Source organism: Heliconius melpomene, chromosome 19, assembly GCF_056956725.1.
Source record: "Heliconius melpomene rosina isolate 202511_hmr_F chromosome 19, ASM5695672v1, whole genome shotgun sequence".
NCBI lineage: Eukaryota > Metazoa > Arthropoda > Insecta > Lepidoptera > Nymphalidae > Heliconius > Heliconius melpomene.
Genome location: NC_140407.1, coordinates 7,112,875 through 7,139,627, shown reverse-complemented (window position 1 = coordinate 7,139,627; position 26,753 = coordinate 7,112,875). Strand labels below are relative to the sequence as shown.

Genomic DNA, 26,753 nt, shown 5'->3' with positions numbered 1-26,753 from the left:
CCAAAAATCAAACATGCTAAAAATATATTAAATTTAACATTTATTTATTTTTTAAAATTTTCTTTTTTGTTTTGTGTTGTTTTCTACGCTTAGGAGTTTATTTTCGGTCTATTATAGCAAGATGTATCTACCTGTAAGTGTTTGTTACATTTAGTCTTAGTTCCATGTACTATGTATCTTTTTTGTATGTATTGATGTAAACAAATGTTGGTGGATCAATAAATAAATAAATAAATAAATACCCTGCTGTGTGCAGGATACAACATAAAGCTAGAAAAATAATATATTTAGAATGAATCTCATACAGGGTAGTTGCTAGTGTATGTAATAAAAATATTTCAATTCTAACATTCATACAAACCGGTGATACTGTAGTTGTTATGGTTTCACAGTTACTTTATAATTTTTATAAGTACAAATTTATAATAGATTAAATTTATATACGGGAGATGTTTAAAGCTAAATAAAAGAGAAAGAATTCTCCTCGATGTTTATTAAAAATCAACAACCCTTTACCGGCACGCCGACTTTCCGCCACGGATAGTAAGTGTGGGTACACTTAGTTATTAATGATGTTTGGCGAGCCATTCATTATCCTCTCGAATAAATTGCTTCATCTGTTTGCCTTTGATAGACCGCTATCGGGGTGCAGTTGTGAAGAGTATTTTTTAAACGATGGTTGGAAATTGAAATTTGTTGTAAGGGAAAGCTGTTTTTTTAAACATAGACGGTTCTCCATCTTTTTTTATAATATTAGGTGACAATAGCTTCCATCACACTAACGTGATGGAAGCTATGGATGTCATTTCTAAACAAAAATTAACAGTGTCTCTATATTGTTATCGGCAATACAAAATACTATGAAAATAGTAACAGCATTACCCTATAATTATATTTCTAAATATATTAAAAAATTATAGAATTGAAAATAGACAATTGACGTCACGTTTCAAAATTACTTATATATTATTTATCTTATTAAGAATTTAATACGCTACGTTTGACCTTTGATTAGACTTAATACACCACAGCTCCTTACACATGTGAGTTTTAATTAACCTTTTTTAAAGTAAGAAATATTGTTTTTTTATATATAAGTTTATGTCATATAAAAATATATATCAAAAATAAAAGATTTTGTGTATGTCTTGACAGAAGAAAGCAATATTACTTATATTAATTATTTTTCTAATTGCAATTTTGTTTTAACATACTAACTACAACTTTTAAAATATATACAATTTAATCACACAACTAAATTACTACTATTACTAGCTTTTTATTATATTTTTTATTTTGGCTGTAAAAGTATCGACATATACCACAAAAATCAAACAAAAAAAAAGTTAAGTAATTAAAAAAAAAAACAACGCGATTCCCTAACAAAGAGTGGATACTTTGCACCACTTGTTTCACATTCGAGCTGCACTTAGTATTACCATCCGGTACCGCACGTACTACGTATAAACAATGATTTCGGTCGAAAAAACCGCTTTCTACCACGCATGCGCGTACAATCTACCATAAAGTTTGCATTTATAATATAAGAGGCTAATATAGTGTCTCTGTATTACTTTTGGGTGTTCTGTACAATCGACTGTGCGGGCTCGGGGCTCAGTTTGACTGTGCCAGCGGGATATGCCGCGCGAATGGGTTGGGCGCGTGGCGAAGCACGCGTTGCTGAGGATTCCGACTTCGAAACCCTTAAGCAACTCCTATCTTCCGAGGATGGATGGAATATGGAGTACGAGAAGGATGGTGTCAAGGTTTGGGCGGAAAATGCTGCCCATGGTGCCCTTAGAACCGTCAAGGTTTGTTTTGTATATGATTTTTGTTATTTAGTTAATAAAAATGTACTATTATTGGGTATTTATTATTATATTTTGATTATAAAATCGTATAAATATAAGTTAAATTAAATACAAGTGATTAAATACTTAAATTTATATATATAATTAGGTTTCTTTGTGAAAATGCAGGCAAATGGGTATTGCGCGTTTGTTTGACATTATATTCTAAATTCTTTGTTTCATATTATTATATTTTGACTATAAATACCTGGAAATGCCATATAAATACATGTAAAAGTTAATAAATATTTATTTTGCGGTATAAAAAGCAAGCTTTTTTATAAATGGGTTCACTTTGGCTTATCTTTGTAAGCACGTGATTCATAATAGTCATTTATACGTTGATATGATTAATGGGTATTACCCATTGTGTGCAAAAGTGCTGTAGTTGATTTCCCGAAGGATTGCCTTTTGTAGCCCAGTATAGGTAACCTAGATATTTTAGGTAACATAATATAGTAACGAATTAATGTATTTGTCAACCCAGTAGCTAACTAACTGACTGATTAATTAACTAACTAATAGCTTCACTCAGTATCCAGCTCACAGCAGGGTAGGCAAAGGGAACCTAGGTTCCCTCTGCCTACCTACTTATGTGTACGTATTAAGTACTAGTGCTAACACACTCCGTTCCTCATTTTCCGTCAAATTTTCGTATCCAGTTACTCATAGTATATTATATATTTTTAATATTGTGTTTCAATAGTTTAAATATTTGCAATTCTATCGCTTCATATAATGCGTTATTTTTAAACGATATCAAAAAAATCCCCATTAGTTTTATATAATTGTATAATACATATATTATGTGATACAATATCACATATAGCACTAAAGTAGAATAATTTGGTTAGGCTTCCAAGCACGTGTGCCAAATTTCTTAAGTAAAAGTCAGAGAACAGTTACTAAATACACTTAAAAACGAATTTAAATAAATTCACTTAAAACAAACATTTGGGATAGGAGTGTTTTAACACTAGGCTTTCTCTACCAACCCTGCCATTAGCGGGATGCAACGTGAAGCTAAATAAAATGTTTAAAAATCACTCATTTTCCCTCTCAAACACAAAATAACTGAACCTTATAAAGAGCTATCTTGTTAAACATTTCAGTTTGGACAAACCGCTGTAAAGCATCTCTCACGGTTGTCTGCTCCGCTTTAAGAGGAATCTAAATAGCCCCGGTATTTCTTGTGAAATATTCGTTATTTATTTACTTAGGTACATAAAATGGACCGTATTTTAAACCTTCATAAAAGGATAAACAAAAGCAATGAAAATGTTTCTATGCCGTTTTCACTTACAGTGTAAAAAAAATATATAAAGTCATAATTTATTTGAGGCCAGTTGTGACGCATGGGCACAGGCGTGTGACTGTAATTGACAGGCTATAGGTTTGAGGAGGTAGGTCCCACTCATGCGGATGAAATATTATATATAATTTTTATTTTCTTCGCTCTGGTAACGAAGCAAAGCGTTGAGTTCCGCCTCTCAGTTCAGCAAAAATGGAGAACAAAGTATCTTAACATTAGGTTCCCAGGTTCCCTTAGCTTACCTTGATATGTGCGGGATAGAGCGTGAAGCAAAAAAGAAGGTAAAAATATAACAACTCCTGTTACCCGCAACATCGTTTGCATCGACCGTAAAAACTAAAACCCCGGTATGTCCCGTTCCCAAAGGAATTTGTTCTCCTACAGTGCCCGAGCAAGTAACATGCCAATTCCAATTCCAGCGTTCTCCGCCGAGTAGTTCCAGCTGTGCGTTGTCTGTCAGTCATTCAGTTACAGAAGAGTTACCCAGAATATGATACGCTAACTTCAATATAAAATGTTTCACCAACATTTTTAAATGAGATCTAAAATGAAATGGAATATTCGGAAACTCGACGGAGTCAGTACAAATTGAATATCCACTTCAACATATAGCACGTCGGCGCCATCTGCCGTCCTTCGTTCTAAATATTAAACGGCACATTACATATTCCTTTTTCTTAATTTGCTTCTCGTTTACTGCTGGGTTTTGGTACTTATTTTATTATATTTTTAAAATTATCACCTCAAACCACACCTTCACACCTCTAATGGACGTATGGAATATTGGAAAATTAATGTCCACAAGTGACTGACATTCAGTTACGGGGCTAAGATAAGGTGCTGTGTCAGGCTCGACACAATTTGTGAATTATATATTTTGTTTCATTTCTCAGCAATGATAGACAAAGGGCGATCTTGAGTTTCGCCACTCAACACGCTATATGCCGAAAATTGGGTAGAAATTGAGTAGCACAGTATCTTAAGAGTAGGTTTACTCTGCCTATCCCGTTACGACGAAAATCCATCAAAATTAGCTTAACTTCCAAGGGGAAATGAAAATCTGCAGTTTTACATTTATATTATTAATTTTTTAATCCCATACCCATGGCATGTAAAGGCCATAAATACTTGTACTCTCGCCGAGCCGCTCTCACATCAATCATGCTGTCGGAAATACGGCTGCCGCCTTATAGGGTTATATAAATGACTGTTAGTTTAGCCTCTACTATATAAAAAACCTAGTACTGAATAAAAGATTCTCCATTTCTATTTTTTTTTAATTTAGATTTTTTTTTATTATGCAATTTATATTTATTAATATATAATTAAATTCCCTCGGCCTACCCTGCTATGTAATATGGGATGTAGATTAAGCAAATTACTTAAAGAACATAATGTTAAGTTCTTTCTCTACTTACGTTGAAAGATGACGCCACCCGATGACTTTATCAGAACGAAGAAATAAAAAAATATACATATAAACATATAATCGTCCCCTCGAGTAGGCATTCTAAGTAATTTTTCATTCACTTTGAACTTAAGACATTTTATTATTATGGAAATCATGCGTGTTATGTTATAATTTTGAAGTTATGTTACTTACAAAATATAAGTAAAGGAAGTTTTTTTATTACATTAAATTACTAAGAGTTAGTAAAACATACCCATTTTATATGTATGTTATGCTAATTTTTACTTGCGGCTTCGCCTGCTTTGTCAATTTGAAATAATAGCGTGATGTACTTACTGCCTGTAGATTTCCTCAATAAATAGACTCTCTCAACCGTAGTACGGGTAGTTCTTAAGATTATAGCATTCTACCAAACAAACTCTTCTGGTTCATAATATTATCTACTAGTATAGTTATTACTTCAACAATTAATCTCAGTAATTTATCGTGGTGTAGTAGTGAGTAGTGAGAGAGTTTCTGACTGCCTTACTCTAGTAAGATAATTTGCGACGTTGATTTCCATTGTGAACACGAAATGTCTCGAACCTTGAACGCCCAATGTCTCGAACCGCGCAATGGCCATTAGTATCTTGACAAATACTGTTCAAGTAAATTTATATAAAAAAAAATGACAAGAAAATTGGCTGTCCTTGATTGTAATTACTTGTCCAATATAATCTTCGGGTAATTTAAAAGAGCAAAGTTTCAGCCCAATTTTCCTTTTCTTTTTCTAAGAACAAATTTGATTTCTGTTTATCCTTTTAAGAAATTAATATTGGAAGTTCAATGAAAACCTAACGAGCATTTCTTTATAATATTTAATAAATATTATTTCTCTTTCAAAAATGTTGTGTATGTTCCGAAAAGGTTCCGGTAAGTATGTACAATGTACACATGTGTATATGACTCCGTGCTGGTTCGCTAGTTCACATCTTCTCCACCTAATATTTCTATTTCTTCGTGAATTTTGTAAAGCAAAGTAGGCTTTAGGTATTGTTTTGTTTCACAAATAGCAGGCAGAGAGAACCTATTGTTGGAACGACGTATGACATGGCGTTTCGAGTGAGAAAACAAACGTTAATTGTTTTGATGTATCACACTGTAACTGCAACTACTTATAATGTGTTTAAATATAACTATTAATATATTATAGAATATACATAATATTCTTTAATATATTCTACAACCCTAGTGAGATATCCAAGGTTCAAACTACGACATTCAAGCGATTTTTCTATGTTATTTTTTTCTTTTCTTTAAATGTCTATAAACTACCAAATAATACAAAAACTACTATTGGTTTTTTAAATAAAGGAATAAATAAATAAATTTTCACCGGGAAAGAGAAATATGCGGAAAATGCTTAGGTGAAACGGACTCTTTTTTAAGGAAAATTTACATTTCCACCAACAAAGAGTTTTGTGTTTTTTTTTAATTATTTCGCTTCGCTTCCTAGAACTGAGCGAGTTGATTTCAACTCTTTCTGCTCGCTCAGTCTTTTCCGTTCGACTTTTTTTCTGCAAATACAAGAATTCATTTTACTCTTGCGAGTTCAACGTAGTCCTTAATGGGTCCGCTCCGCTCGCGGTGTAAATCGGGCACTAGCTTTTTTTGGGTCGAGGTCGCAGTTATAAAATTATAAAAAAAAATATAATAAAGTATAATCCAGTTCCATTAGCTCAAACTACGGACGCACTTTGAGCGATCTCATTTAATACTTTTCAAGAGAAAACATTAAGTAATAATTCCGAAGCTCTACAAGCTTTTTGTTAAGAAAATTTTATATTAATATAATGAATTTTTCTACTTCAATAGCAGTATTTCTTTTATGACCCAAACGTCTTAAATCATTTTAAGTATTATTCTTTAGAGGTTTTCATGGCGCAGTCTTGAAAAGCGATGGTTATGAGTTAAATTCCTTTGAAAATTTCTTATATGGGTGGAACTTCGAAATACAATATTACACATTTTGATGACGTTGTAAAAACCGAATTGTTCAACTAATCTTATTATATTAGAACCGTTAAACTATTTTACGGCATGGATAACACTGTAGTGGCCATTTACGTTGCCTAGTCCACTATACAAGTACAGATTATATTGAAAGTGTAACACCGAAGATAAGGACGATAGCTTCAAAGGAAAATAATGTATTGTCTTATAATAAGAGGCAAAGATCACATTTTTAAACTGATAAAGCCTATTAAAACTACTTACATAATATATATTCACGTTATTTAATATCTACTTTAAGTTTAAATATATTAGTTATACTTGATATACCTATATTTTATAAACTTATGTAAAGTACGTCTGCGTCAAAAAAATGAAAAAAAAAATGAGAGACCATTACGCTTATTTTTTTATTTAAAAAAAATTCCGTAAGGCCCTATACAGTAGGTTCATTACATAATTTCCATATTAGACATTAATCAATCGCATGAATAAATTTAAAATGTCTTCCCTTTTAAAGCAAAAACGAGTGCCATCAAAGGCCTTTTCATTTTACCTGATTCACAACCTTCATTATTATCTGACATGGGCCGGGTGAGATAAAAATTGATCCGTCACGTCATGCTTCGACAGAGCGTGCGTATTGTTCAAAGGCGGGCTTGTATTGGATGATATTTTAAGAGCAATGTTGCTATAAATAATATAGCTATTTTAATTTCATATATACAATCAATGTAGAAGCCGTCGTAGCTCAGTGCTGTAACGTCTGACGTCGACAGTTCCGATTTGCACTGGGAGGAATTAATGTTCTTTTTTTCTTCGCTCTGGCAGTAAGATCTGGCGCAAACGTTGAGTTCTGCAACTCAATGGGAAATGTCTCAGGAAATTAGGCGGAAAGTGGGGAACGGAGTAACATTACTCTAGGTTCGCAGGTTCCCTCTGCCTATCCTGCGCGATATAGCGTGAAGTAAAAAAAAAATAGACCACCATCATGGTGCAGAGTAAGAGTATTTAACTTCATTGCGGCTTCGATTTCCACTTAGAATTTTTTGTATTTAGGTTATAGACTTCTCACCTTTCTGGCAAAGTAAAGCGTGACGTTCGGTGCAACTGCTAAGATTAGACGAAAAGAACGGAGTATGACATTAGATTTTCTAGGTCAAGATTTTAAATTTAACTTGTGGGAATCGAACCCACAAACGTTGCAATTAAAATCGCACGCTTGTGCCCCTACAATAATTTTATTATACAAATAAAAAATAAAAATAACATAACACATTTTTGAAAAATAATACGTAGTATTCGAAATAGAATAGAATTTCTCTAATAGTCGTTCGTTTGAACGCGAAACTACATATTGATAAAATCTTGACTTGACCTAATATTTATCTTATTTTCTTACTTTTCTTTGTTAGTCAAATCACACGCCTTGGCTTAGAGAGGTGCAGGTTCAAAGTTATACTTATATAAATGTTAGAATTTGTTTGTACGGGATACAAACAGAGCGAAGCTAAAATAAACTAATATCCATAATGGAAAATATTATCCGTAACTGACTTCAATATTATCCTAAATACATACATACTCGTATATGTATGTATATAGACCTCCATACATGTATTTAGGTCATTAAAATGTTTAAATATAATGCAAATCTTAACTCAGTTTTCATGAAATAAAAAGAATTTTGTTACTAAATAAAACTTATTTAAATGACTAAATTTTAGTCTAATAGACCTTTTAAACTCGGTTAAATGGAATACAGGTGAGCGTTACTGAATACTGTTAGTGAAAAGCTTTAAGTCCAACACGCTATGCATGCATGCAATGCAAATGTTGCTTTATGAATAACACTATTGGACACGGCGGAAAGTGAGAAATAGATTGCCTTAACATTAGGTTCCCAGGTTCCCTCTGCTACCCTGCTGGATTAATTCAGAAATAATGAAAAGTTATTTAAGTCGGGTTAAAACTAAGGTAGCAAGGCAAAGTGCGGCGTTGAATTCTGCCAATCACCACGCAACGACTCGAAAATTCTGTGGAAATTGGGTAACGGAATACATTAACACTAGGTACCTTCTGTCTACCGCAGGGTACATGCGGGATACACCGTGAACCTGAAAAAAAATATATTGTTTATTAATTTACCGGCTTAAATTTATCATTTATCATATTTTTTTCAACGTAAATGATATATATTTTTTTAAACTCTACTGTATTTTAGACCAGTATGGACACAAGTAACGAGTAACAAACAGAGGTATCGTTAGTCGATTAGGTAGCTCGTTGAACAATATTTATTTTTAATTACGCTCTAGCGAAACAGAACACCTGCATTTGCGTTTCGAACACCTCTATGAATATTTAATCATTTTAATTTTAATTTATCTGTTTAATCCATATATAAATGTAAACATACTTTATTTTTTCATGTTTTAGTAAGAAAAAAATGTTTTACTTTTGTGTGGATTGAAGATTATATAAGGAGAACTGAAAAAAAATCTAAAAAAATCTGTATATTTATATATAAGTATTAGTTAGTATTAGTAAGGCCATTAGTTAGTTCTTATGTATGAATTATTATTTATTTGTTTCTGTTTAATTTGTATAAACGTTTAATTTTTAATATGACAAAGTAGAAAGTGCTCTTAAAAGATGACGTCTTTATGTCCAATTTTTCTATTCAAAAAAATAAAATGTTTATCTATTCATAAAGAATAAGATGAAATAAAAGAAATTGTAAAGTGATGGTTAATCAAATGTATCGGCGCGCTCTCTCGACGCCGCCACAGAAGATTGCCTTTTAAAACACCCAGGCTATTTCTAACAGCGAATGAACGTTTTAATAGAAGAAGTTCATTGAAACGAATAGGTTATTTTTAATTACTTTTCTAGACAGAAGATACAAAAATTTTTACATAACGCGATTTGCATTTCCTGAAACCTGTCAAATTAACGTATGATTTGTCAAAGCACTTGGAAGTAGAATAAAGCACAAAGTTAAGATTCGCCACTCAACACAATTCCCTTAAGTAAAGTTTCCTATGCTTACCCTGCTATATGCGGGATTCAACTTAAATCTTATTTATTTTACTTTTTTTAATAAAACACTTGAATTCTCTCAATAATAAACTAATATCATAAACTGTATATATGAGAATCTTCCTACACTCAATAGTCAATAGTCGTTCACTTGGAAGTGTTCCAACGTAGTGAGACGTACGATATTAAACGGTTATACCCTAAATGTAATATTTACTCGCAACCCTCTCATATGATGATGATATCTACTAACAATTAGTTTGTCCTATACTAGCTTTAAACTGCGACTTCACTCGTTTTTGAAATAATTAAGAGTTTTGTATGATATGAGACATTCAGCAGATACAGTGGATGACATTGAAATGAGAAACATGATGAAATTAATAGCCTTATAGCTTACCTTAATAAATATAATATTCGACATACAATAATTTTACAATTCAAACCAGTGGTTCCTAAGATTACTGTGCTTAAACAAACTCTTTAATTTTGCAATATTAGTACAGAAATATAGATGTATATTTTTGGTTGATTGTTTGCTAATTCCGGCTAATATGTAGAGCCGGGTCCTATAAGGGACGGAATATAAATTATTTGGTTATAAGTGGAATGTAATTATTTTTATCATGTCTTCGATCTCTCGAAGTTTTTGTTCCTGGCAGCTATCAATATATTATAATATACTTGAAGGAATTCTATAGATTTACAGTACGCTCTACGTAGTACGGCGGTGAGTTCCACTCAATTCAATTCGAAAGATCTCAAAAATTGAGCGCAAAGTGACGATGAAAAAGCGTTTATTAAGCGAGTAATAAGCGATAAACTCTTCTTCCATAGTTTATAATAACAAAACTTAAAAAAAGGCAGAATACATAAACTAAAACTGAATCAAATTATCATATTTTGTATACAATAGCCCACTTATTGAAGTGTCTCGACTACCCTACAGTACAATAGTTTGCCCCGCTTGGAACTCTTCCAGTCCTCCTCAATACAGGTCATTGAACCCGCTTTGTTTTTTTTTGTAAGATGGGAAATTATTTTGTTATAGTTTTTTTCTAGCTTCACGCTGCATCCTTCACATAGCAGGACCTCCTCTCCTAAGCAAAGGGAACCTAGAAACTTAATATCAGGACACTCTGTTATTAATTAAAACACTTTCGTTCCCCTTTTCTGATGAATTTTAACTCGAATTGTTGATTTCCATTTTGTCCTGTAACTTTAAAAATAAAAAAATGAAAAATACAAAAAAATATATATTCTATAAGTCTCAAAATGAAAATTGGTTTGACCGAGATATAGTCGGCAATATCAAAGATAGTAAAATTAAACTACCCACTTCGCCACATTCTTAAATAATAACGTTCATAACATTGAACATATACATATAATGTATAAGGATTTGAATCAAAAATCACTGAATTCAGTTCAAAACAGCATAATAGAATCACATACAGAGTTGAGATAGCAATTTCGAAAAGCGGAAATTGTACAGTGCGAGGATGGCGAGACCGTGAAGCCTGTAAGAGATTCTAAGCTGCTTATTCTAGGGTCAACGGTTATATACATACCTATAAAAAATATTCTTATTTGCAATTTAGTTTTGCATACATATATGCGTTTTTCTTTTATTATAATTATATTTGATAGGATGAGTCAAGTACACGAAGTTATATGAGCTCAATTATATACTACAAGCCCGGTGCTCAGGGCCGGTCACAACAGAACTAACCCCATGTAACAATATTAATGCTCATTTCCCAAGAGACTGTGTCAGACCTCTGGGTAATCTTGAAAAGTTTCATATTTCCTGATCGTACTAACGCAGAGAAATATTTGGATTTTATAAAATAACGAAAGTCTGGCTGCCACAGGCTCGTCTGCTTTTTGTTTTAATTTGTGCATAGCCTACCTACCTATAGTATTCTAAGCATAGCTTTACAATTCAGGGGTTCAAGCGTGCGACTGTAAACATTTGTGGGTTCGATTTTCACTAGGTGGAATGAAATATTTATTATTAATCTTTCCTCGCTCTGGTAACGAAACAAATCGCGGCGTTTATTTCCGCCACTCAAAACATGTAATGCTTTAAGAATTCGACGCAAAGTGGGCGACGGAAGTGTCTTAATGGGAACAGGCTATCTTAATATTAGGTTCCCAGGTAGGTTCCTGCTTATAATGCTAGGTGAAGGATACACTGTGAATCTGAAAAAAATATAATAACTTGCTCTCATTTTTATTGTAACCCAATATATGAAACAAATATAAAATATTCGATAATAGAAATTTCTTCAATAATACAAATAAAATGTTATGTTGACATTTCTTGCTGAACTGCAGAACTGAACTCAGAAATAATAACATACGAGTATAATAACAACTTCCAATCTATTCTTTAATAACTCTATATTGTATTTTCTTAAACTATACACTTATTTATTATATCATATTCGTTCTTCGTTTATCATCTATGTGTATCTGTATATTTTACACCAATAGTAGTAGTTTTTTTTTTTTTAAGTTGAAAGTTGCCTGATAGGGATACTTGTGGGTGATATGGCCGCCTTTACACCATTTTTCATTTGTTTCTTTTTTTTCTGTTTTTTTTTGTTTAAGTTAATTTATATTTCTGAATTCAATTTAAGTTAAATTATGGTGTAATAAAGTGTTAAAATAAAATAAAATAAATAAAGATAAGCATAATACCTATTCTAGTTGTTAAAACGTAAAGGCACTACAACGACAGACGGAACCTCGGTTCCCTCCCTACGCATTGTTAATTTTGAAGAAATTGCTGAAATTGTATAAACATAATTAAAAACAAGTAATAATGTAAAATAATAGTAATAGGTATATATATATATATGTACATATTACTTCTTACTTCAATAGGATATTGTCCTTTTGATTAGCAACGCGTACAATTGGATTATTCTAGATATGAATTTCAAAGATACCTTTGAACTTGTCAATCGTGAATAAACATAATTATAGATAGGCCTATACAAATTGAAGAAATAAACAAATCTACACGTATGTAAGCTAAAGTTGTTGTTTAAATTGTTTTACTTAGACATGTATTTTTTTAATGTAATTAAATGTCTTATCTCCTCGCTAGTACTTGCCATTCTATGTATCTATTGGATTTTTAATAGAATATTAAAAGAAACTAAATAAAAACATGTTAAAATATCTCAATTAATATAATTTGAATAAAAATAATTTATTTAGATAAGCAATTGCTTAATTTAATATAAAATACAAATTTTGCAGTATTTTTTTATTAGTCGTGACGCTAATTTCTAAACCGATGTTATAACTGATGTTATTAAAATTGGAACACGCAAGTGTACGCAGTGTAACACGCAGTAAGCGAAAAAATAACTTAGTTTCGATTATACTAGCTGACTTTGGTTGTGTAAGTTTTACAACCATATTTTCAAAAAGAATTGCTTCTGTCTGCTCTTCTCGGATAAACAAAGAGAACATAGTGTCAAGAGTCTCAACTCTCCGTAATCCGCTAAAATTCGAGATATTGCTTGCTTTGGTGGAATTCATCATCGCACTTTATTTCGCCGGCGTAGGAAAATGAAAATAATTAATTTACTCGATTTGATATGTCTAATCGAGTAAATTTAGAAGGTTTTTAAAATATAATTCCATTACATAAGACAAAACGTGGCGTTGACTTGCAACTCAATACACAATGAATTTGTGTGGAAAGGGGGGAACCGAAAGTTTGGACACTACTTTCTGTTTTGCCTATTTGCTGCAAGATTCAATCAGAACGAGTGGTAAATGGAAATAGCTCGGCAAGGGTCATAAATTCCACTCAAACGAAGATGCGGCCACTAGTATAAGCATACAAACATAATAATATCCTCACTCAGGTTTTTAACCTCATACTTATAATATAACAAAATTTTAATATTGTTCATACAAAAACGCTAAATTTAGAAAATAACAATGATGTTAGTATGCAAAATGGGAAGCTTGCGGTTGCTTTTACGCCACCTATAAAAAATTTTAGTATACTACGGTCAGATATAACGGTTATATTATTATTATAATAATTAATTAATATTGATGACCGACCCGACTAAATCCGACCATTTCTTTTATATTATCTGGTCACCATTCGGCACACTCAGGAGCTTCACGTCACTGAAATGAAGATGTTGAGGTAGATGTGCCAACTCCTTTACAATATTTAGTTGTAAAGTTGTTCATTAGTGAAAAAATGGCCCCCCATAATGAAAAATTCCACAGAAATAAAAAAATAAAAAAAAGTAATACGCCTTAAAGTAATACGCATTTAAACCTCCCCTTTTCCCTGACAGGTGGTCGCTGAGTTCGAGGACGTGGAGCCGGATGCCCTGTACGACGTCCTCCACGACCCCGAGTACCGCTCGGTGTGGGACACGCACATGCTGGCCGCAGAGGACGCCGGCCACATCAATGTCAACAACGACGTCGGGTATTATGCCAGTAAGTCAATATTTTACTTTATATTTTTATATTTTTTACAATTCGATATTGTTGTTATAATGTTACAGGAATGACGTAATTTAACTATTTAAAAAATATATATATATTAATGAATGCAGAAAGGCTTTTACAATATTACTTGAAATATTTTACAAAATGCATAATTTGTGTGAACATATTTAAATAAATAATATTTTCTTTTGTCAAATGACAATTCTTAGGAATAATAGGGAAAGTTTTTTGTTGTATGGAGATGTCAACAATAATAATAATAATGTAACCAACCCTTCTAATACCTTAAGGGCAGCCATAACTAAATAATTGAACTAAATTAAAAAATATTGTAGAAAACGTATTTAAAAATTTCAAAGTAGCAGGAAACTAATTAAAGCAGATCTTATCGAGCTACGTCGAAATTATTATACTTGTTCATATGCTTGTTCCAATTTATTTAAATTCTAAACATTTTTCTTTCTGTGTTTGTGATTCATATTTTTATTTATATATTTTTTTCTTTTTTTAACTTTACAGAAATCATACATAAAAATATTTTTTGACATATAGTTTTTCAGTATAACCTCCAAAGCCAAAGCTTAAGACAGTTTCCAAGGGACACGGCTGAAGTCCTGCTATGTGGAATATTTATACGTTTCTTAATATTTTCCTTTCTATAGTGTATTTTTAGAAATATTAAATAGGATCCGACACTACCTCCCTATCATATAATACGTTAGATAAAAACAGAGAAAAAAGTAAGAATATTTATGAAAGTACGGTTATATCGAATATCTCTCAAATACCCAAAAAACCCCCACGTAGCACAAATAAAGGCGCGATTCTTGTCTACGAAAGTTATAGCGCCGCACGCGTTTGATCAAATCAAAATGTTAGCACTAGGGTTGCTAGAGACAAATATTTATTAAGATTCCTTATATTAAAGTCCACCCTCGTGATGTATGCTTATTAGATTTTTTGTTGGGAAGAAAATATTATTATGAGAATGATGTGTGATATCTCGTTTCGTTAGATAATATAGTTTTTCGTTTTCAGATTGGATTGACCTAGTTAAAAAAAATAGTATTTTCTTTTTTAACTTTTTGCATTTTTTTTTGGTCTGTTTTTTTACGTAGTGTTAAGAAAATCCTATATACTTTACGTCCAAATTTTCTTTAAATTAGACATTGTGTGTTGAGTGGAGGAACCCACCGCTCCACTTTATGTTGTGACCAGAACGAAAATATGAAACTAACTTATTCCCCCGTGTCGAATTCACAACCGTCTAATTATAAAAAATTCTTGCAAAATATCTACATAATAAATAAAAATTCTTCATACAGACACATGACAACACTATTAAATATTCTGTGTGATATTTCGCTAGTAGGTCGAAATATATTTTATAAAAGCGTTACAGCCCTACACAAGAGGCCCCTGGGCTGGAGTCGTCTTTATATTCAACACCATTTCATATTTTCATAAGCATTCCCCTTCGGCATTCACAATTGACATTCAGATTCAAATTCTTATGAATTATGCTCGTTTATTGTCTTTCATAATACATTTATTGTAATAATATTAATATCATCATTGACTCGTGGAAATTGCGAATAAATTGTCTCGGCTTCGTGCCTTTGCCATTTTTGTGTGCGTAGTTATACGTGATATTTTTTTACTTCCCAACATATTCTGTATAATATAGGAGAGGCAGAGACAACCCATTAAATTAAGACACTACGTTCTCCCCTTTGCGTCAAATTTTTCTATTACGTATTAATTGAAAAACCTTCGAAGTGGATATTATTTACAATTTTATTATTTCCCAATGCACTACGATGAGTTGTTGTGTTTTTGAATAGTAAAAAACTTAATAAATTGCCCAAGAGGCCAGTCTAAGCAGCATTCAGATCTGTTAGTGACTTTCTAACTGTACACGACGGTTTTGGGTTCATTTTACGGGGGAGTTATTAAAAAAAAATCGCAGGCTGTGGAACTCGAAGCCGCATCTCTTAGAAGCCGTCCATATTCTCTGACCGCTAAGCTACTTATTACAGCTTATTATAACTGTTATAAAATTACAATCTTATAATATCGATAAAAAAATCTCACAAAATAGAATGTGCTACATTGCACCATTCAAAATTATTTGTCGTTGCCAGTCGCCATGGCGGTCGACGTTACATTTATAATTGTTTACATTTGCATTCATGAATTCTGCCGCCGTGTGCTCGAATTGCGTCATTTCGTTAGGATGCATAATGATATCTATATATTATATGTAAAATCTACCTTTTATTTGCGGCTTCGCCCCCGTGTACTAATAAGAATAAGTTGTAAATGACAACCGAGGAGGTATCTAACTCTGAGTAGAGAATTCGGCGGCAAGTGGGAGACGGAAGTTTCTTAATGGAATGGACTGAATGAAAAGTAGGATCCTACTTCCCTCCACCTATCCTGATAAAATGGACTATTTAACGCTAAAATAATTTTTCACCCAGCAAAAAACATTATAAATACTGTAAATTAAATTATGATATATACTAAAAAAAACTAGATTGAAATCCCGATCTGTTATAAAAATGTTGAATAGAAATTACTGGCCAATCTAAAATTACTGCCAGTCGAAGTTACATCGCGGAAGATTTTCGTTCGCAAAGACGATCTGTGCTGACAGTTTCTTCGAGACGGTCTACGTTGATAGTTTTTATGGCACTTAGATGTGTAAAAAGTGTCTTTACAATTACATTGTCTACTTTCCGCCCAATTCTCGAGACATTCCGTGTAGTTGTTTTTCCGTGGCCCCCGCAAGGGAATCGAAACCACAAACGCCGCTTTAACAGCCCCAATTTGTGCCACTGCACCAACATTCATGTATAATCCAGACTTAATAATAAAAAATATAAGCGAGCCTGTGTAAATTTTGCAATCGGGTCAAAAAGTCCGCAAGCCTGGAGCTGCAATGCAACTCGTAGTACGATATACGTACACAGTGAAGTGCTCTTGCCAACAAATTTATTTATTTTAAGTATAAATTTGCCAGATGGTGCAGGTGGGGTCCATCTTATTTTATCGGCATTGTTACGTCAACACTCATGTTATAGAGCCAAAATGTTTGTTTGGTTAAATCTCAGGAACTACAGGTTTGAATTGAAAAAATAATTTGGATTGGACAATCCATTTGTTGAAGAAGAATGTATTATATCATGTTAATCGTCCCGATGTAAGCTACTGTGTCATATACAAGTCTCAGTTATTTGAACGCGGACCCGCAGGTAAAAGTTAGCTTAAAATTTGTTCGACTGACTAAGTAATTTGAAAGTTTTAAACTACTTCTAGCTCCTATGCATATTTTATTTACTTCATTAAAATTTTAAATAAAAACAAACTTTATTCATTTTTTTCCAAACATATTTGAAATAATCATTTTCCCAGGTGTTTACCAATTTACCATACAATGACCTTCCTAAATACCTTAAAATGATAGACATTGACACTATTATCTTGTAGTGACTAAAATAAAACGCGGTGTTACGTCCCTCCAGTTAACGCCTCAAAAAGACCAGGAAATGCACTATGAAATTTCAGAATTTAGGTAAAAATATGCAACGCGGTTAATTAAATTCCTCTAAGTGGATCATTAGCGAGGTAAAATAGATATATTCGTACCAGCACTCTGTAATGAAATACCTGAAACTTGAAGAGTTATTCACGCGCGTCCCGTAACATATATACGAGAGGGTAGTACTTGTGCACTCTTCGAATAAATGAACATCGATTGTTTTTGATGAATGAAAGCTTTTTTTGTATGCATGTGAATAATTGTCCTAGTTTCTTTTTTTTTGTTTTTATTTTATTTTCCGTACATTTGTATTATATTATTTGTAAAGTAAGTTCTGATTCCAGTTGGAGGAATATTTAATTTTATCACGTGCATATTATTTATATCTGTAATATATATTTTTTTTTTCATTTAGGTATTTAAATTGTTGCTTTGGATGTCACTACTTTTGGAAGTTTATATGTATATCATAGAAAAAATCATTCTAAATTTGTATTTCTAGTTTCGTAGAAAATGGGCGCAAACTAAGTTTGTCAATTTTTATAAAATGTACTTCCAATTGACATATAATTCTGGAATTATAAATATAATTTTTGTCATTTTTTTACGTTTCCTGCAAAGGGAACTAAAATATTTTGTATTAAAATAGACTTTTGCAAGCACTTTTGACTTGTCGAAAGGATACAAAGCTACCACTACATGCGAGGAAGAAGCAAATTTTCTTCTTAATATAAATATATTATCGTACATTTGTTAATAGTGGGCACATTTTTAATATAATACCTACTAATAGAAATAAAAGTAATAAAAGTAGTAAGTATAATTCTGGAATTATAAATATAATTTTTGTCATTTTTTTACGTTTCCTGCAAAGGGAACTAAAATATTTTGTATTAAAATAGACTTTTGCAAGCACTTTTGACTTGTCGAAAGGATACAAAGCTACCACTACATGCGAGGAAGAAGCAAATTTTCTTCTTAATATAAATATATTATCGTACATTTGTTAATAGTGGGCACATTTTTAATATAATACCTACTAATAGAAATAAAAGTAAAGTGGATTTAAACATAAAATATTTAACCATTTCTCAGTAACGAAGCCAACAGGCGTCTAAAATGTTTCGCATAATCTTGAGAGCAGGCAGACACTTCCTTACTTTATAGGCGTGTATTCTATTACCGAGCTCGTTCGAGCGTGAATTTATCTCATCAGCGAATTCCACGCACCGAGTAAGAGCATTTACTAATTTTGTACTTATACCTTTAAATGGAAAAGTGTTATTTGCTAGCAAGTGAAAAATATTGTAAAATACCTACCACAATTATTTGAATACTTAATATTTATTGTATTTTAGTTTTACTTTACCGCACATAGCAATTTAAGATACTCCGTTCTCAACTTTCCGCTATAATTCGGGACACTACGTGTTCCTCACTCACTTTGCCTACCAAAGCGCAAAAATGAAAATAATATATTCATCGAAATGCGGATCAGACCCACAATCTCTTAGCCTGCGAAATCCTGTTTAAATAGTGTTTATTTTTTTTATTATCTTTAAATGGAAGACAGAGGGCTAGTGCAACTGATAGAATGACTGTCATAACACTCTGTTTCTGATTTTCCCCCCAATTCGAAACATTGTGTGTTCAGAAACGGACCCTAAATGGGCCACTACGTCACGACAGCTATCATAAAAATACTGTTAAAATTATTTATTTCTTAACTTCTTCAGATTTGTTCCCGCATAAAAAGATATGCGGCTACTGCACGATGGCCTGAACAGTTATTTTATATACTTGTAATTACCTAGAAAACTAATATAAATAATTATTTCAAAATGTTATTATTCAACAACATAAAATACTTTAGTTATTAAGTTTACCAAAGTGTATTTTATAAACATAAATAACATTTTCGTACGCCAAAACTGTTGATAGGATCAAAGTTCGAGCAGCGATACTAAAACTTTTGGAATACTTAGAATTGATATCAAAGATACAATAGACATTCGTGGCTTTGTTGTATTGTAAACTTTAAACACGATTATATTTTTCTTTTACCAATTGTAAGCAAAAAGTGTCCAAATAAAAAGAGTGTGACATAATATTTAGAATTTTTTCTTCATTTATATTGTTAAAGATAATTGTCTCTTAAACAAAAACAAGTACTTTATTTATAATTTAGGGGTTACATTTCGGTGTTTTAATTAATATTGTTTCTCTCTTCTTCCTGTATACACATGTACGGTAATATATCATCGAATTGGTAATAGAGAGAGTCAATCCATAGCTATGGTATAATCGTATTATTGTGTGCGAGGGTAGCATGCTCATCTTGACTCTCTTCACTCTCTTACCTGAGACAGACACTGTCCCACTCATTATATTTATATATATACTCGTAGATCTCTTATATGATATTACGTACATTTTCACAGTGTCGTGTCCGGCCCCGCTCAAAAACCGCGACTTCGTGCTGCAGCGCTCCTGGCTCGACACCGGCGAAGAGAAGATGATCTTAAACCATTCCGTCTACCATAAGGATTACCCGCCTAGGAAAGGATTTGTTAGGTAAGTTTACTTGTGTATTGTACTTATGTACTTTTTTTCTTACTTATACTATAAAGCTATATTAATTAATATTAAGTTGAAATTATTAATATCAATATCAGGAAATTTCCTCATTCCGGCCAAATAGAGACAAGTAATAAATATATAATTTTCCTTTATAACTTTGAACGCCCACCTGATTGTATTAATCTGCAATGGTTTAAACATAATCTTTAAAAGTCAATCCAATATAATACAATATATACAGCAAAGTAGTTCTCATTAAAGGATTCGGACGCCACTTCACAGATAAGATAAATAACGTGCGTCAATTCGTCACGGCCTTGTCGATGGATACACTACAGAAAAAAGTTTATATGTAAAAGCTATTTTGTTGTCTGTGGTTTTGTTTTTTTTTAATTAACAGTTAATCTGTAACGTATATTATTCTGTTTTAATAGTGACATTAAAATCGGTACGAGTATGTTAAATATTTTTTTATAATTAAAATGCTTACTTATTTAGTAATTGATTATTGCAGTTCATTATCATTTAAGACTATAAGTAATAAAATTGTTGTAAAAAATAAGTGTGTAATTGTTATCGAGAATCTGTAAATGTAGTAGGTATTCTACACAATACTTCCGCAATGTATAGAATACCTGAATGAGATTACTTTACACGCAATGTACCTAATTGTATGGAAATAGTGAAACGAGGTATCTTAACAAATTCACGCTGTCTTCGTTGTTATAAGTGAAAAAATATCAACCTGCTTTTCTTAAAAATCTCGAATTTTAAAAATCATTTTGATTTATATTGTAGTTTTAAAATTAATATCCAAACTTAAGTTTCCATAACAAAAAAGATACAAACTGCTTACGGTAAGAAGATATGAGCGCGCAACTAACTTCATCTAATTAAAACTTTTACGTTGAAAGCGACTTTCCTGAGAATTTTCTTACCTAGATGAATATAATTTATATTGCAATAAGGATATTGCATTATAAATTTTACGAGAACGAGCGGCATGGCAACATGGCAACGCGATGGTTGTGGATACTCAGGGAAAGGACTTACCCCCTTTAGTTTAGTTGTGCAACAAAATGTTTCGAATCAATATGCGAAATCTTGAATTTGGGCGGAAAGTGGAGCACAGAAAGCTCTGAATACAAATTTAAAAAAACAATAAATAAGTAAAAATTTAGAGATGGAACTTCTTAAAAATAATATTTATTATTATAATTTAATTTTCTTTAAATAAGGTATCTAATAGGTACATTTATATATTAATATAAAAATGTTAATTTTACAGAGCTCTTTCTTTACTAACTGGATTCGTAGTAAGAAGACGGGAGACCCCCGGCAGCTGGCTCGGCTACGTGTCCAGATCAGATCCTCGAGGAGCGCTACCAGCTTGGTTAGTTAATAGGTAAGTTAAGGAGTTGGTTAAATTAGCTTATTTGTAGCTTAATATAATTTCTCCACTGGTCTGTACGACAATAATAATTTTTTGATGTTGTATATGTACTTACTTAAAACATTACATATAGATTACGTGTAGGTATTTTGAAGAAATGATGTCGGTATTTTGTATCTTATTATTATTATTATTTTATTATAAACAAAGACTAACTAACTAACTAACTATTTTTTTATTAAAAACTAAATATGTTTCTCAGTTATTTCATAAGCATTATTCTAATAATGCCTAAGTTTTTGAAAAAGCTTAAAGATGCATTTAATATTATAGAGTCACAGCGCAGCTAGCACCGCGACTGGTACACCAGCTTCACGCGGCATCACGACGCTACCCTGGCTGGAAGGTGCTCACCGACACGCCCTATTATAAGCCGTGGCGACACCCGGAACAGGTGCCACCTTACCGGATCAAATTGGAAGACGTGAGTAGGGTTACATTTTTGAGTTTAAGTAAGATGGTACACTTGCATACTTGAAGTTTTCCAGTCATAAGATAGCTTACTTTTTTCAGTCGTATTTATTTTTTGAAAGTAAGTAATAAATCTCCATAAATATAAAGCAAGAAATTATAATGAATAGAATATAAATAAAATAAGGTACTTTAATTGTGCAGCTTGACTTGACTTGACTTTTGTTTTAAACAGCACCAATATATTCATTCTCTTTTTTCTAAAATCTATTTGAAACGAATAAGTCAAAAACAATTGAGTCTTACAGAATTCTAATTCTCAACAATCACTTGAACTTTTTTGACTTACAGAATTCTAATTCTCAACAATCACTTGAAACTTTTCGAATTTATTATTGAGCGATTGACAAATGTCAATTCATAAAGTTTGCCTTTAAGCCGTTAAGCCTTAAATTTATTCATGACCAAAACTCAGTTCCAACTTTTTGATATAAGAAATTATGTTTGCCGTCTGTACATTTTAGTCAGGGTTTAACCACTTTAGACGGCTTCTTGGCAAAGGTATTTTATGTAGTTCTAATTTCATTCTATTAACATTTTCTATTTAATAAAATTAACGAATATAATAAAATAATAAATCTTAATAATTTATACGAAAAAAGAGGATGAGAAAATAGGAGCGCCTATTTCCTTTGATTTTTATGTTATTAAAACATAAAAAAATTATCTCATTTTGTATTTTTTATTTTCTATTTTTAATAATTTCTCACATACTAAAGGGACATCCATAAATTAAGTTACACATTAAGGGGTAGGAATAGGGTGGATGAATTATGATATTAAATGGCAAGGGCTCTACCCCATAGGAGTCCTAAATTCGTAGCATTATAATTCAAAATATTAAATTTATCTAAGTATTTAAAAGTCAAAATTTGTGTGAACAAAAACAACTGAACCGTATAAATATTTACTTATATATTGCAGTGCATAGATCCAGACGCGCCTCCTGCTCCAGCCGAACCAAAACCGAACACATCAAAGAAGTTAGAAATACCAGTCAAGCAAGAAAGCCAGAGCGTAGAGGATCTAGGAGACATATCATCAGAATTCAGTGTTGAAGTGGAAGAACTTTCCGAACTCACCATCGATCCTACAAAGAAAAAAGGAAAGTTCTACAAATTAGTGAAATCCATGAAAAACAGACGAAAAAGCGTCCAAGTTGCTAAAAGTACAGATAATCTTGTCGATAATAAGCCACCTGAGGAGGCGAAACATGAAAAACGAAAAACGTCTTTCAAATTTCATCGCAGGTTCAGTCTTAGTAGAGGCAGGGAAGATTAATCGTTCGTAAATTAAATCTTTTTTACATACAAAATAACATAAAATGAAATAAAAAATTGTTATTTAATATTGACATTTACATAAATTAAGTTTAGATTCCAGTTATTTTAATTTGAAATTTAATTTGTTATAATTGAAACTTTCAAATTAGTTTCTTTTTCTTATTTTACTTCCAGTCATTTATATAGTAAATTCATAATTATTTTAATTTAATTTTCATGAATATTCCTTTGTATCAAAAATAAATGAATATAATAATATATCAGAAAATATAAGCTGTTAGTATTTTGTAGATTTCCCAATAATTAGAATAGATTAAGATGTTAAAGTAGCTTGATTGTAATACATTTTATAATACGTGTGTTAATTGTTATTGTACGGCGTGTTTTAAACATATTTAGGTAATTATAATTTTATTATTTGAAGGAAAAAGAATTTGGCGCAATTAAAAGGAATAACAAATAAAAGGAAAGGAATAAAAGGAACGAATATTGTAAGTATTGTAAGTATTACTGAGACTTCGTAGCTTAGTGAAACTGTATGACTTTCGTCTTTGAGGAATATATTTTAATTACTTTGTAGACTTATTGTTCAATTGTTCATTTATTGTTTATTATTTATTCTAGTTTGTAATCTATTTTAATTTAAACATTTATATAAAAAAAACATTTAATTTATACATATACGTACTTAAGTACTACTATATTATTATAAGTACATTGTAACACATACTTTCATAATTGCAATCTAATAACAATACGTACGAGTGAGATTTTTTATAGTATTATTCTGGTATAAGGAAAAATGTTAAAATTACAATATAAAATTAAAGCATAATTATAAAGGATTCTGAAGCAACGCTAGTCTATAATTCTAAAGCTTATAAATAATTTTATAATAAAAAAAAAATAATAAGAAAGAAATATGACTAAGGAGTTATTTTTTAAACATTTCATTTCAAGATTAATATAATATAGTGGTTATCCTCACCGTTATTTTGCAAATTCTTTTTTTATTTAACTTAGAAGAGAAATCCTCTTGTATCACACACCATCTTCCAATCTGATTAATCTATGCAAATTGGTAAAGCCAAGTCAAGTCAAGCTAGTATTTGTCATTTACGTACCTATATAAAACATATTTAAAAATCTTCGTTATTAACTATTATGATTGATTTTTTTACACTAGTAAAATAATAAACAAGTACATTACAGTACAAATATACCTACATAAGTTGTACTAAATATTTTTAAACTTTTGTATCTCTGACAAATTATTTTATTGGATTGTCAGATATTAATTATTTACAATTAATTTCTTGTTCTTACATGAACAATGTATTCTTATATAGATAAATCCAAACAAATCATTATTAGATACTAGAATATAATAATATGGTAATATGTACGTTTCTTCTTGTTCATTAGTACGCAAACAGACGCGAACAGATGCGGGCTTAATTATACGTACACGACGTATATGTTCACGACTTCTAAATATTTACAGTTTTGAACCCTAACGTTGATATAATAAATAATATTACAAAGCGAAGTTCGCTAAGTTCTATTAGATATCTTTTAATTAAGTGCAAATAGAAACTGTGACTTCAAATAAAGTTACTCTTGTCAAATAACTTTAAAAATATGTTATAAGGTAATAATTTACGATTTTACAAAAGATCCGAGACAATTATACAAAATCTTACAAAAAAACTGTATAAACCACATTATCTGTGTCATAATCGAGAGAAAAAAAAAATGCAAAAAAACAACATACTTGAATGGAATTGGAATGGTGTCCACCGAATGAACTCTCACAATAAGAATATATTTTTTATATATCTGTGGTACATAAAATCTAGACAATGCCGCCAAGTTTTTTGCTCATCTGTTTCCGTAACTTATTTTTCAAGGTCCGATAACTAATTACAATTTTATAAGGTATTAAAATTTACCTTCGATTAAATAGTAAGGAAAGTGAACGCAGATTACATAAAATAATGTAATTCGTCGTATAAAGAGCTATTAATAAACACCATTTAACAATTAAAAATGTATTAAAAATGAAAAAGATAAATCCTGGAAGTCAGACAAATATTACCTGTATTTTTTACGCTTGTAACTTAATTATTTTTAAACTATTTTAATTATAATATTAGATTCATGTATCTGAAATATATATAAAATTGTTATTATAAAATGAATAATAAGGTTAGTATAAGCAGTTATTGTTGTATAACTAAATCTTGCATTTAATCTACTTTATAGCCTTGACTGGGGAGATCAGTCCATTAACATTAAGATATTTTACGCACAAATAAAATTGTATTTTATGCTTATAACATATCTGCTTTAAAGCAAAAAACAAAAACATTTTGTCTAAGCAAAAATAATTAATTTTAAAATGGCCCGATTGTCCCTAGTCTGCTCTTTGCGTATCATTTCCCTTAAGCTCGGATAGGTTAACTCTGTGCCTTCGCTCTATTTTACTCTTTAATGTAACGTATTTATTAAAACATTTAGTTAATCACGCCATTTGTAATAGTCAACGCTAGCTTTATATAAAATATTGTATTATATATTAATTAACTACCAATTTGAGCAAAAGTGAAGGAATAAGCAGAACACAGAGAAAAATTAAGTATGCTACATTGACTATAATTAAAGGAATAATATTGTATAAAACAAGCTATCCGTATATAGTATATAATTAAAACAGCAGGAATCTTGTGATTTAATACATCTTTTTGCAATTCAATAAGTATAATTTACATACAAATTAAAATAAAGTGTGTATTAGAATTCTATGCATGTACAGATACAGATATATACAGATACATACAGATGTGTAATGTATTAGAAAAAATAGAAATGTCACATATATAATCTGTATTTTTTTTATTTTATAATTTTTTCGCAAAACGGAACGGAATATCCATACACAGGCAACATTTCTAGACACAATATAATATAGTACACGACACCCTTATATTATACATATAATAAAATAAAAATCCCGAGCATTTCTATAAATTCCCTGTATAAAATGAATTTATAAATAATATTTACAGATACCATATAAATTGTAAGAAATGTAATTCTTAAAAGTTATATGTTATCTATAAATTGTTTAACAACTTTCACGGTTTGAATCTATCGTAGCACCATCCTTCTCTCTATCAAAAAGCTCATTCTCTATGTAATCTTGTAGACGTAAGTATTATCACGAGTTGTGTGTTAGATGAAAATGTTTATTGTCATGTTAACTTGTTCGATTTGTTAATAAAGTTAGCAGACAAATATATTATTACAATTGTA

General features: G+C 31.1%; 1 protein-coding gene across 1 annotated transcript; it reads left to right on the top strand.

Moving 5' to 3' along the window:
* The first annotated feature begins 1,558 nt into the window (after window positions 1-1,558).
* LOC146528559 (START domain-containing protein 10-like) lies at window positions 1,559-26,753 on the top strand. The gene is made up of 6 exons (XM_085203285.1): window positions 1,559-1,811; window positions 13,948-14,095; window positions 20,093-20,225; window positions 21,520-21,636; window positions 21,958-22,108; window positions 23,080-26,753. Exons 1-6 carry the CDS (start codon window positions 1,650-1,652, stop codon window positions 23,434-23,436), a joined length of 1,068 nt encoding a protein of 355 aa, XP_085059411.1. The 5' UTR covers window positions 1,559-1,649; the 3' UTR covers window positions 23,437-26,753.